Raw genomic sequence first — 13,480 nt, 5'->3', positions numbered from 1 at the left:
GTATAAAAATAACTCTAATTAAGTGTTAGTTTTCACTATAACAAAAAAACATACAAAAAAACAATTCTTAGAAAATAAAAAAGCTAAAAAGTTTTATTGTTTAAATCATTTGGCCCCTCATCAAAACTTTTGTGCACAGTAAACTAATTTTAGTGATTATCACTGTTCACAGATGCGCACTTTGAGAAACACTTAATCAGTTTGCACTTAAATTTGTTAATTAACTTGATATAAGAAAAGCTTTAGAGCGACTTCTTTTTTTATGAAAAATAAGCTTAAAATTACAACTAATTAAAAGTTAATTACGAGAAGATTTTTTAAGAACATATGCGGTTCAAATTATATTAATTTTACCAAAAAGATTGTGGTTTTAAAAGTTTTGAAAGCACGTTGGTATAAACAAGAAACTACATAATATTATTTTGTAATACTAAACATAAACAAACCTTACAAGCTATTTGTGCTACAAACTTAGAAATTTAAAAAGTAAATAGTAGAGTAACATTTTAAGTTCTTTAAGTAATTAATTTTAAGTTTTTTAAGTAAAAAAGTTTATAACCGTATACATTTTATAATGAAATAAAATATCAGCATTTCTTTACCATATTATTACTGTATAACTATGTACTGTTTAAATACATGAATGCTTTTGTTTTTTTGATGATTATTTTCTTTTCATTATAATGTTCCACATTTAAAAATGTAATAAATGATAAACTAACTGTTGTTTTCAAAATAGTGCTATAAATAATATCTAAAAAAAATTTTTTCAAATAAAATAGAAAAATATAAACTTTAGTTTGGTTCAATAATAAGAAAAATCAGGATGTGTTTTATATATTAAAAGTTTAGTTTCGTTCCTTCATATTTCTCAATCGTTTCCGACATGTATTCATGACGCTAATAACGTCACTTTCGCAACTAAAAAGAAACACAACTACATTATTTTTTAATCTTTACAGGATAAATAGGTTTTTTTTTTCCAATGATGTGTTTTATAACTTAATAAGCTAAATAATATTAAAAACACAATCTACAACTGAAATTTTGCCGTTTTGCGCGAGGTTTTTAGAAGTATTTTGTCTCTGTTTTTATTTAAGTAAGATTAAAATTTCATTGATCTAAAGTTGTTTTTTTATTACTGTTTTAATTAACACTCGACAAAGCTGTTTACAAAATATATCGATCAAGGCTCGATGACTTTAAGGTCTTTCTCCACACCAGTCCATTGAATATAGTTGTGAGCTTTCACATTTTCCTGTTTTTTATTAAGTAAAATTTTGATAAAACTCAAGTTAAAAGATATACTTGAAAAATATGTTTAAAACACCTTTATAATTTTTTAAAATTACGTTTTGATAAATTCTAAAAACTGAAAAAAAAAACTTCTTCGTCTAGTTTTATTGATTATTAAAGTCATGAAACACATAAACGAGTTAAAGCTTAACTGAATAGAAGGTAATTATTTTTTGTTAGTTTTTACAAAGTTTCCTGTTCATAATTCATCAATTTTACATCAGCATGATTTGATTCACTGTTAGCTGTTTACCCTATGATTTCATTAAAATCAATTGTTTTGTTACAAAATTATTATACTTGTAGTTTTTATTTATTGGACAAAAATAAAAAATTCTAAATTTAGTTTGACTTATGGTTTAAATTTCCAGTCAAGTATTAAGTAGATTGATTGAAGAAAAATTTGGAACATAAAAGTTTTTACTTATTTAAATAATTATAATGTTAGTTGTATAATATAACTTTATATTTACAACAGTTAAAAAATTTAGTATATTGTTATTGTAGATAATGCTTAAAATATAACTTTGACTTTTTTGTTTTTAAGGTTGCTCTGTGGTTTTTATTTTACACTTAAATTTAATATAGTTAACGACAAACAAAAAAATTGCATTTTTAATACATTTGTAATTTTTTTAATTTAATTGCTGTTGGTAAATAAATCAAAAGGGCAACGCCTCTTTTATCATTCATAAAACCTCTGCATAACTAACAAAATTTTCAAGGCTAAACCAAAAAGTTTTTTAGAAACATCACCATTCAATTGGCACTACCTTGATCTTATTCTGCTATGACGTCACAATGCAAGTTTTTTATTTGTTTTATATATCTCATCACAGTGTTTCTGCAACAGCGATCACAAGTCTGCTGTAAAAATGATATTTCAAAAAAGTTCTTTGAATAGAAATTATTCCACGTGAGTTTTTTCCTTGCGTACAAAAAGTTGGCTAAACTAGTACAGGATCTATATCTCAAAGCTCCACCACTAACACAATTTTCTCTGGGACAATTACATTATGTATTCAAGGAACAAAACATGACTTTTTTATTTACCGAATTAGAAAGTAGAAAAAAACTTTATTAAATAATCTTTTTTTAAACACAATTTGCCATCCATGTCTTTTGAACATTGTGGAGTCTTTTCACCTAAACACAAAGGGAACTTTTCAGTATGATTGTAATGTTTATTACTAATTTACAGAAAAGTTGCGTCTGGCTTAACCTTTTTTAGGAATTTTTTTATCTATGCTTTTAAAGCACTCTTTATGCTCTCCAACTAAAGCTACATTAAAAGTTTAATGGACGCTTTTAAAATTTTTCACGTCAAAACGGCTATAGATGTTAAGTTGAATAAGTTAAAGGTAGCTATGATTGTTAAATCAATATATGCTTTACCAAGTAGTTAAGAAAAACTGTACAAAAATACTTATTATAAATATGTGTTTTTAAGCTAACAAGCTTATCTATGATTATATTATAAAACAAATTGTTTATAAGTAACTTTAAGTTTGAATTATTTCTAGTTGTCTAAAAGGTTTTTTAAAACAATGCTAATACTTATAAGATGTTTAAATTTTATAACTTCAAATTAATTTTAGAATCATCTTGCTACTTTATTTACCGAAAACTCATCACTTTTTGTTTAATGCTTTTAACGGTTCAATTAATTTAATTAACTAAGTTTTTTTTTCAAGTTTAAAAAACTTTTATGTAAGAAACTGAAATGAAAATTCAACATTTAGTTTTTAAGTGCATAAAGAGTCAAGTAAAGTTATGGATACTTTATAGTTTTTAATTATTAAAACATTTTATTTCTGTAACATTTTGTAACTAAGTATGTATGTGTTTAGACAACTCATTTTCTTTTCTTTTTCTTTTTACACGAACGTTTTCAAAACTGCACAGAGTTTCTTTTTCAAGTAATTAATGTTAACTGAATTTTAAAATATTTAGTCAGTACAGAGCTAAAAAAATAAAATTGAATTGTGACATAGAGTATAGGAGATTCTTTGCAGATCATAACTTCTCCTATATTGAAGAGACATCACGACAAGTTTTCTGATGAATTGTAGAACACTGTGGAACTGATAAAAGCAGCACAATATTCGGGGAACGGGTCACTTTTGCACGAGCGTCACTTTTGCACGAAGACACTTTTGCACGAAGGGACACTTTTGCACGAGCGTCACTTTTGCACGGAGGGTCACTTTTGCACGAGGGGACACTTTTGCACGGCGACTCTTTTGCACGAGCGACACTTTATCACGAGGGGACACTTTTGCACGGCGTCACTTTTGCACGCAGGGTCACTTTTGCACGAGTGGACACTTTTGCACGGCGACTCTTTTGCACGAGCGTCACTTTAGCACGAGGTGACACTTTTGCACGGCGTCACTTTTGCACGCAGGGTTATTTTTTGCACGGCGTCACTTTTACACGGCGACATTTTTACACTTCAAAACTTTTGCACAACGTTACATTTGTATGGCGACAATTTTGCATAGCGTCACTTTTGCACGGCGTTATATTTTCACGGATATACTTATGATCTGCGAAAATTTTAAACAATCAGTCAATTTTGAACGGAACTTCACTTTTGCACGCTTCTAAAATATTTATTTATGTCAAGTTAAAGAATATTCGCTTTTAAACGCAAGTTGTTTTGAATGAATAAAATGTGGTAGTTTTTTAATGAAATTTTAATGTAAAGTTTTTATGAACTTATTCTTGCAAAAATTTATTTTACAAATTAAGTTTCGGTCAAAGACCTCGTCAGTGCTTAAACAAAGTTCTTGAAAAAAGGTTTTTATTTGAAGTTTTACGGAGAACAATATAATTACGTACCCCAATTCATCAATTCATATTTATTATCTTAATTAAAATAAACTAGATGATTGACTAAAATAAACTAAAGTTTCTAATTCTAAATAAAAACAACTTTGAATACTCTAAATAAAAATGGTCTGAATCTCGTTAATTTTTAAACAGGAACATAAACTTAATAGAAATGAAATAATCCAAGTTCAAGTCATTAAAAATGCGCTCTTTTTTTTAATGCTCTTTTTATTATCGCGCTAAACTAAAAAATAAACTGAAATATAAACATCAAGTAAAATCTGATTAACCTTTCAATTAGCATTATATAGTTGTTAAACAAACATTTTAAATTTATTTAAATTTTAAACAATTGTTAATTAAAATTAAAATTAGGTAATTTATGAAGTGTAAAGGTATTTTAAATTTTACTTGATATTTATTTTTTAGTTTTTTTTTATTTACTCGGTGTGAGAATAAAAATATCAATAACATAGCGCATTTTTCATGATTTAACTAGGATTATTTCATTTCTACAATGTTGCATGATCATGATAAGCCAATGAGATAGTAACATTTGGAAATTTGAACTCATGTTCAAAGAAAATATACCATATTAGTCTTTAACCGCTGCAACATTTCAATAATGAGGCTTGGCAGAATTCTTTTTTTTATCGGTCAGTTGAAGTATGGAACAAACTCACAAATGAATTAGTTTCTTGCAAGAATTTTAAAGAATTCCGATTAAAGTTAAAATATTTAATCAGAATTATGTTTGTGTTTGTAATATTAATAAGTAACTTTTATCAACCGTTAATTTAAGTTTAATATTTAGGTTAGTTTATAGTTCATTTTAATTAGCAGCACCTTTACTCTATTAATAATATTTTTTTTTTCAATATATTTAATGATTATTCATCTGGCCAGTCTATTGTTAATGTCCTTGGAGCGTTAGGTTTGTACTTTTGTTGTTAGTTAATGCATTCAAATATTTGACGTTGATCGTTCTATATCAAAACTTAAATAAGTATAAGTTTGTGGTTAAAAGTTTGATTTATATGTTAACGTATGAATTTTAAATCAAATTAATTTTTTTCCTTTGTTTTAATAAATAAACTACTTGTGTCAATTTTTTTTTTGTGTCTTTCAGTTTAAGTGGTCTAGGTTTTGATGCCTAGGTCAATCATGTGGACAATAAACTTGTAACCGTATAGTAAAATTAAAAAAAAGACATAGTTGTTCAATAACATATTAAAGTTCAAAATAAGCTAAAACAATTTACTTACACTTAAAGTTTTTTTTTATCCTGTTTCTAAATAAATTAAATTTTTTGTTCCTGGTATGATTCATTTATACATAATTTCATTTATCTTTCTTTAGTTTGTTTCTAACATTTAATGCTAACATTTGTTTAATTTAATGTCAAATTAAAAATTTAGTACTAGCTAAAAAACATTTTACTAAAATGCAAAATTGATGTTCCATGCGAAAAAGTCATCGTGCCAAAATGTCGCTTTGCGAAAATTTTATCGTAAAAATGTGACGTTGTGCAAAAGTATCGTTATGCAACAATGCTACCGTAAAAAAATGTCGCCGTGCAAAAATGACCCTGCGTGCAAAAGTGACGCCGTGCAAAAGTGTGTCCTCGTGCAAAATTGACCCTCCGTGCAAAAGTGTCGCCGTGCAAAAGTGACCCTCCGTGCAAAAGTGTCACCTCGTGCTAAAGTGACGCTCGTGCAAAAGAGTCGTCGTGCAAAAGTGTTCCCTCGTGCAAAAGTGACCCTTCGTGCAAAAGTGACGCTCGTGCAAAAGTGTCCCCTCGTGCAAAAGTGACGCTCGTTCAAAAGTGACGCTCGTGCAAAAGTGACACCCACCCCAATATTCGACCACCTATTTAGTTGCACACACTGTCAAAATTCTAGCATAGTACAAAACTTTAAAGTTTTGAAACGATGTAAACAGAGCTAATTCAACAGCCTGGAATCAATATTAATTGTTGAAGAACGACCTAAGTTAAACACGCAAATAACATTAAATGGTTAAGCAAAACTATTAACAATTTACTAACCAACATATTTTTACTTAAGTTTTACTTGTTAAATTATAAAATTTTGTATTTGCGTAAATCCTATATTGGTACGTTTTGATTTTCACTTATTTTTTAAACTGTTTACTAACTAAATATTTTCAAATACATTTAAAACTTAAGTTAGAAACTCTGTGTAGTTTTTAAAACGTTCAACTATTAAAAAAGAAAAGAAAATGAGCAACCCAAATACTTACATTTTTAGCTGCAATGGTTCATAAATACTTAAATAAATAAGTACACCTTAATCATTGCAAACATATTACTTAACAAACCAAAACGGGCCCATCAAACAGATGTTTTTGGCGTGTGACGTACTTTTCAGATTGAAAACAACTGGTGAGAAACAATAAATTTAATGTTTTATTGAAATAAACAATTACAAATTAACTCTTGTTATGAATTTCAATAAACAGTAGCCTAATCAAACAGTTATTTCTTTACAACCTCGCTTTAAAACAATTTTTTATATTTAAATAGTTTCTAAAACTACGGTGGCCTGCAAAAGACTCAGTCCATTAAAGACGTTTTTGGTCGAATCTTTACTTTTGAAAACCTGCCAACCGAACCCCTGGTATACCAATTTGTCTAAAAGTGTTCAGAAAACATATTGAAACAGTTTTTTTCTTTCTAAAAATTAGCTACATATTTTAAACAACTACTTTACCTTACACGAAAAAAAAATATAAAAACTAACAGTCTCTTAGAATTGTAAGATTATGCAATGTTCGATTAATAAAAGATGATAATTCATGGTTAAAATTTGTCTGAGAAAAGGTAAAGCGGAATCAAAAGAAATCTGTTAAATATATAATCTGACAAACGAAAGATACAAATGTGAGTGTGACATTAATGAGAACTATCCTTGAAAATAATATACAGCTGCCTCTCAAGATAAAAAAGAGACAGTATCTCACACATGTGTAAGTCTCAAAACTCTTTAAAGAACTTATTTTTTCAAAAATTAAATGCTGGCGCGGTAGAGCAAGAGAAAATTTTTATTAATAAAAGTTTCTTCAAATTAAGGCGACAGTTAGCATTTAGAATGAAAAAAATTATGACATTTACAGCAATAATTGATAACTCTATGAGAACAGTTTATCGCTGACAAAAGCCGTTTTATCTTATAGTATGGGTTTGAGTCTCTTAGTCTTATAAATCTTCATTAATGTAGAACAAAGGATTGATATCAACATAAAAATTTTAATTAACGATATTATAGTTTCAGCAATTAGAAATATATTAAAAACACTTTAACAGTTCACAAAACAGTTTTTAACCTTTTGAAAACATAGAGCACCACAAAAAGGCTTAGGACTGATACAAATTCTATTCTAAGAAAATTTTAGAGTAACAAAATTAAAAACACTTAAAAGTTGCTGTATTATTATTATTATATGTTATTTTCGTATAACAGTTTTGTATATTGTTACAGCGATAAAATAATGGTATACATCACAAAGTTATAAGACAAAAAATTATGACTCCTACACTAAATCACAAATATTATAACCCATCATCGTTTCTACTTCAAAATATGAACGTTGTTTTTATCGATTTTAAGGTAAACGAATAACTAAAATCAAAAATCTTAATCAATGTGACTAAGTTTAAAACTCATTTCATTAGTTAACATCTTATTTTCACTTTTATTATATAAAACTCTAAATTAATTTAAAGTTTCATTTTATAAAAACTATTAATTAGTATCATCCATAAGTTACACAATTCTTTTTTAATTATATAAATTTAACATATGCACAATAACAAACACTTTTAGAAGTAAGTTAAAAAAAACGTTATTTCTGTGTGTAAGCCTTAGACACTTTATTGCTTTTAAATAGTTAGTAGTGCCAAATGTCCTTATTAAATATCTATATTTTCAAATGCAAAAGTTTTATTTTAAAAGAAAAACTATTATTGTTATTATTGTATGAAAAAATAAACAAATACTTTGTTAAATATTACTTACATCCTATTTTAAACTAAATACGCCTTATTTTAATTTTAGCTCTGCGTTAGTGAACCGAAATTAGCCTATGGTGTCAAATTAGGTACATTTTTTTATTGTAAAGTTAAGATTAAAAAAGGTATTCTAAACCCCCACTTTAAACATATTTTACTGTGTTAAAGCAAAATTTTATTATTCTAACGTTATACTGACACAAATGAACTAAAATGACACAGCAAATTAAACAAATATTTTGACTCACTATAACAGTAAAAATACGATTTTTAGTAAAGTGTGTTTTTACGATAAGTTATAAAACAGTTGTTTGTTATGTAACATAGCAAAACGATGGAGAATGACACGAAAGTATAAATGTAAATATTTGATCAATATTTTCTTACTCATTTGGTTATTTCAATGGTTGCAAAAAGTTGTTGAAACTATAAAATATTTCAAAAGTATGACAAAAATTTGTTTACATTTCAAATTGTCAAGTAAAATTTCTAAATTAACAATTTAAAAAGCTATACATATGTTTATATTTTATCCAGTACATTTTTCAATTATACAGGTAAAACATTAAAAAAAGAATCTACTTTTATAAACTTTCTTAATCTTTTTTTACATACAATTTTATAAATGTTTAAATCAGTGTATATTACTGTCTTACTTTTTGTCATGTTCGTAACTTTGGGATTAAAAAAATTAAACATATAAGCATAGCATTTAATAAAACTGAAACTGCTATAAAAACACCGTTGAACATAATTTTAAAATACAAGAAAAGTGATCTAAATTCTATAAAAATAAAAAAAATATTTAAATCGCCAAAATTAAAATTTAACAATTTTTCTAAGGCTTAAGTTAGTTAAATAATATTTATAAAACCTGTATGAAAGTTATAAAGCATATAAAATTTAAATTGCTTAACAACAACTGTTAAACTTATAAATATTTAATATGATGAAGTTTTTTATATTTAAAAAAATAACTTTTACCCAACATAGATATTTTAAAGCTTTAATCTTAAGTTAACGTTTTTTTGCAAATAATAATGTCGAATTATATATACTTTAATTTAGAATAGTATTTTGAAGTAGTAAAAGTACTTAAGGTTTTTAAATAATAAGCAATTAAATACATATAAAAAAAATAACTTCAACTTTGGTAACTTAAAAATTAATGTTTTAACTACTTATAACTAAATTTAGTTTGCTTATAAATTAAAATATCAATAGATTTTATTTTATGGATAACCACTCAAAGTAAAGTACTTTTGTTGTTTAAATAAATATTAATTATAAGTTTTGGTAACGAAGAACAAAATTAGATAAACAGAAACAAAGTTGTACAAGAATTTAATTGTGAAACTGTAGAAAAAGGTAGGCATAATCAAAGCTAAATCAAAGCAAAGGGAGAATTTTTTTCACACATAAAGTTTCATCTTAGCAAACATTGCATGGTAAAAAACATGTGACTTTCCTTATTTTTAAAACGTCATTACATTACAAAATATGTTACATAACAATTACTTTCCGTATTTCCTTATAATTATTTCACAAATTTAAAATGTTTTTATTTTTTATTGTAAATAGACTGATTTTTGTGTATTTGTTTTAAAGACTTAATATTAAAAACAAATTTAGCCTACGTTAAAAAAAAAACAAAGCTTCTAATATTTTTAAAATGTATTTATATTTTGATCAGAGATTACTGCACTTAACAATTTAATTAATTAAGAAAAAAAGTGCATGATATCTATACATATATGAAACTGTTTTATACATGTAAAACAGTTGAGATTCTTTTAATAATAAACTCAGTTTATTATTTTACTTTATGGTAAACTAATTGCACAAAATTTTTAACAGAAGAATATGTTGGTCCCACACTATAACAAAAGAGCCAGTAAAGGAATTTACAGAACACTATCAAACCAATAAGAACTTTGCAATTGTATGATTGTTATTCATCTGTGTCTTTTACTGCTTCCTGCTCAACTTTTTGTTGGGATTCTTCCTTCTTTTTTATCCAAACCTCATTGGTTCTCCAAATAAGTCTGAATGGGGAATCATATCCAACAGCATAATAAGAATTTAAATCTAAACTATCTTCTGTAATTCCATCCTGTGATAATAAAAAAAATATTCCTAAAAGACTTAGATTAATTTGAACAATAAAAGATGATCTTTTTAATAACCAAGACACTTAAAATATCAATTACTTTTAATGACAAAACATTTTGTAGAATGTCTTACTCATATAAAATTTTAGATGATTAAAACCTTTTTGAGGTCGTCTTTAAGGTTGTCAATTTCTCTGGTCCAGTCTTTTCCGTAAGCTCTGCCACCAAAAGTCCTAACATAAACCTTCATTTCTTCCCTTGATTCTGTGTAGACACCTTCACCAGTTGGCTCTGGAGCATTTTCCTGATATTTTTCTGGAAGGTAAAAGGACATCACCACCTGTTTGGGGTTAAGTGTTAGATATACTTGCATATTTAATCTAGTTTTAAATATTTTTTTTTCTATCTGTAAATTATTACATAGTTAAAAGATATTACATTTAAGCACATTTTATTTGATTTATAAAACAGTATTTATAGAAAGAAGACAAAACTATAAATAGTACTATATTTAAAAGTTAAAAAAAACTTACTAACTTCAAAGAAAGTTTAGTTATTTTCATTGGTGTTGCATTTTAGTTATAAAATATTTGTTTGACTGATTAATATTTTTATGAATCTTTTTATGCTTTTTCAATTGTAAGAATGGTATATATAAGACAGTTTTAAGTTTTTGAGTTGAATAAAATTTCAATTAAGAGAGATTTAAGATAGTAAAAAGTTGTTTGACGTTTTTGACTCAATTAAAATGGAAGCTATACTCATTTTCAAACAGAAAACCTACCCTTTGTAGACAAAACGAATTTGACTATAGTGTTGCTTTATTTACTTAATGCTCTTTTTGGGGTTTATATGTTTGTATTCAATCAGCTTTAATAATTAATATTTTAATTAGTTTTGTGTAATTGACTTTGTATGTAATTAATATTTGTTTATGATGATTACTATTGTTACTATAAAATTGAAATTTATCTTTTATTTATTGCTATATATTCACTGATAAAAATAGCAAGAACAATTTTTGGATTTAGCACTGAGTGTCTTTTTTGTATTCTTTAAAGTTAATTTCGACTTCAAATGTTTGCATTGTTAAAATTGTTAAACCAACATTTTTAAGTGCATAACTTCAACGAAATAACTTTGCTGTTTGTAATGTATCACAGCACATAATAGTTAAACTAGCCCTTTTTATATTTTAATCATGGTAAAAAAAATCAATCTTTAGAGAACCTATAGCCCTCAAGTCACATTTTAGCCATTTATTAACTGAACAAAATTGTTTGTTAAGCTGTTTTGGTAAGTTTATTAGTACTTATATATTGTAATTAAAATCATAATCTAAAACATTTAATCAAATTGAATTACTTATGAAAAAAATATGTATAAACCTAAATGTTTATGTTTATAATATGACTTGACTGCTAAAAAATTGGGTAAAAAAGTTATAAAAACTAATTAAACGCCATTTTAAACAGTAAGTAATTTTTTTAAAAAAGTATGTAAACCTAATTAAAGTTATCAACTTTTTATTAAATTTAAACCAACTTGTGTTTCATCAGTATTTCCAGAAACATTCATAGTTACAGGAACAGTCATTGAAACTTTTTCCTTAGAAGCATTTGTCCCAGTTATGTACTTGAACAGCTTCCGAAACAAGCCATTGGTGCTTTTATCAAAATTCTCGCCCTTCAAGCTGGTGCTGGTCCACTTAGCTGCCTTGTATTTTCTCAGCTGGTAAGGGGCACCCTCTCTCACTTCCAAAGTTTCAAACTCAGGTTGCTCATATGTGCTGAAAACGTCTCCCATTGTATATTTATTTTTGTTTATATATGTAGTCTATTTTAAAGATTTCTGCGCTAACTTTTGTTTAATTTCAATTTTATACTGGTTTTAACTTTTTTATATCTTTATTTGAATTTCATATACACTTGTTACATTATAGGTTTTTACTTAACTTCCCAGCTAAAACTATTTTAAAAAAAAACCACATTTGTTGTACGTTTTTTATCATTTATTTTATATTTAAAAATTACTTTTTTTTTTAAATAACTGGTTGTAAAATATAATTTAAGTTTTGTTATCTATCAGTAAAAGTTTAGTATAAAAATATTTATAAAATTTCTAGCCTTAACTTAATATAAAATGCAAGTAAACAGATTTGAAAACTTTATTTCAGACAAGTGGATTCTAGAACAAATCTGAAGTTAACTGTGTATGTGCATGATTTATATACCACAACTGAAAATTTCTCCTTTTTTTACTTTGCATGTTGAAATGTTTCATCAATGTGAATTCATGTAGCTTGCTGAGAAACTATACATAGGGAAAGAACCATTATCAATTTTTTTTCTGTCAGCTGCAAATTTAAGGAGTTTCTAGTTAGCTAAGTTTTAGGGTAGCTTGAGAATTATGCAAGTCATTAGCGTAATAGAGCAAATTACATTTGTTAAGTCTGCAATTTTTTTTAGTTTCTTCAATTTATTTTTGTTTGTAAGCAAATTAATAAAGCTTGTTTTTTATTTCAATTTTTTTTTATATGTTGTGGAAAAAGTATAAATCATGGTTGCCAAAAGTAGACCATTTAAAAGTTTAGAGCTAAAAGGGGGAGGGGGCGTGAGAAGTAAAGTGGCCATAATTTGAAACTTACACTAGTTTAAGGTAGTTTTTTTTTTTTGAATACTTGTCGGTGGGGGCTATAGTTTTTTAAATTTTTTCAAAGGGGCCTTATAAAAAATATTTGATAAACCCTGGTATAAACTAAAACATTTGGGTAAAAATGGTTAGCATTAGGGGTTTTGATTTATAACATACTTCTGTTACAATCCTTTTCATCATTTAAATAAAGTTATGAATGAAAAAAAATCCAAAACCTTACAACTGCAGCCGACCCTGCTTTTTCTTAAACTAATATTTTACTTTAAAAAATTTTTAAACGATTTTAAATTCGTATATTCAAAACTATAGAAAGTTTTTTTTAACCAATCTTTGTTAACAAAAAAAAGAGTATTTCACAATAAATATAAAGCGTTTGTATAATTAGTTGGGAGCACTACTATTCAAACTCGGACAATTCAAATTCCGACAATTCAAATCAAAAAAAAAATTGAAAGGACCACAACTAAAAAAGTAATGTATATTTGTCAAATATGAAAAATAAATTTGTAGGTTTTTTTAATACCTACTAGCTACTTTTTTTCTTTCAGCAAAA

The 13,480-nt window shown here is 26.3% G+C and overlaps 1 protein-coding gene across 1 annotated transcript; it reads right to left on the bottom strand.

Moving 5' to 3' along the window:
• Positions 1 to 9,486: 9,486 nt before the first annotated feature.
• LOC145830028 (heme-binding protein 2-like) lies at positions 9,487 to 12,157 on the bottom strand. Its single transcript, XM_082937926.1, has 3 exons — positions 11,818 to 12,157; positions 10,433 to 10,612; positions 9,487 to 10,274 (listed from the first exon to the last, which is right to left on the bottom strand). Exons 1-3 carry the CDS (start codon positions 12,076 to 12,078, stop codon positions 10,113 to 10,115), a joined length of 603 nt encoding a protein of 200 aa, XP_082794052.1. The 5' UTR covers positions 12,079 to 12,157; the 3' UTR covers positions 9,487 to 10,112.
• Between the last annotated feature and the right edge of the window lie 1,323 nt (positions 12,158 to 13,480).

Source organism: Thalia democratica, chromosome 1, assembly GCF_965202585.1.
Source record: "Thalia democratica chromosome 1, ktThaDemo2.hap1.1, whole genome shotgun sequence".
Taxonomy (NCBI): Eukaryota; Metazoa; Chordata; class Thaliacea; order Salpida; family Salpidae; genus Thalia; species Thalia democratica.
This window is presented reverse-complemented; position numbering and strand designations above follow the sequence as displayed.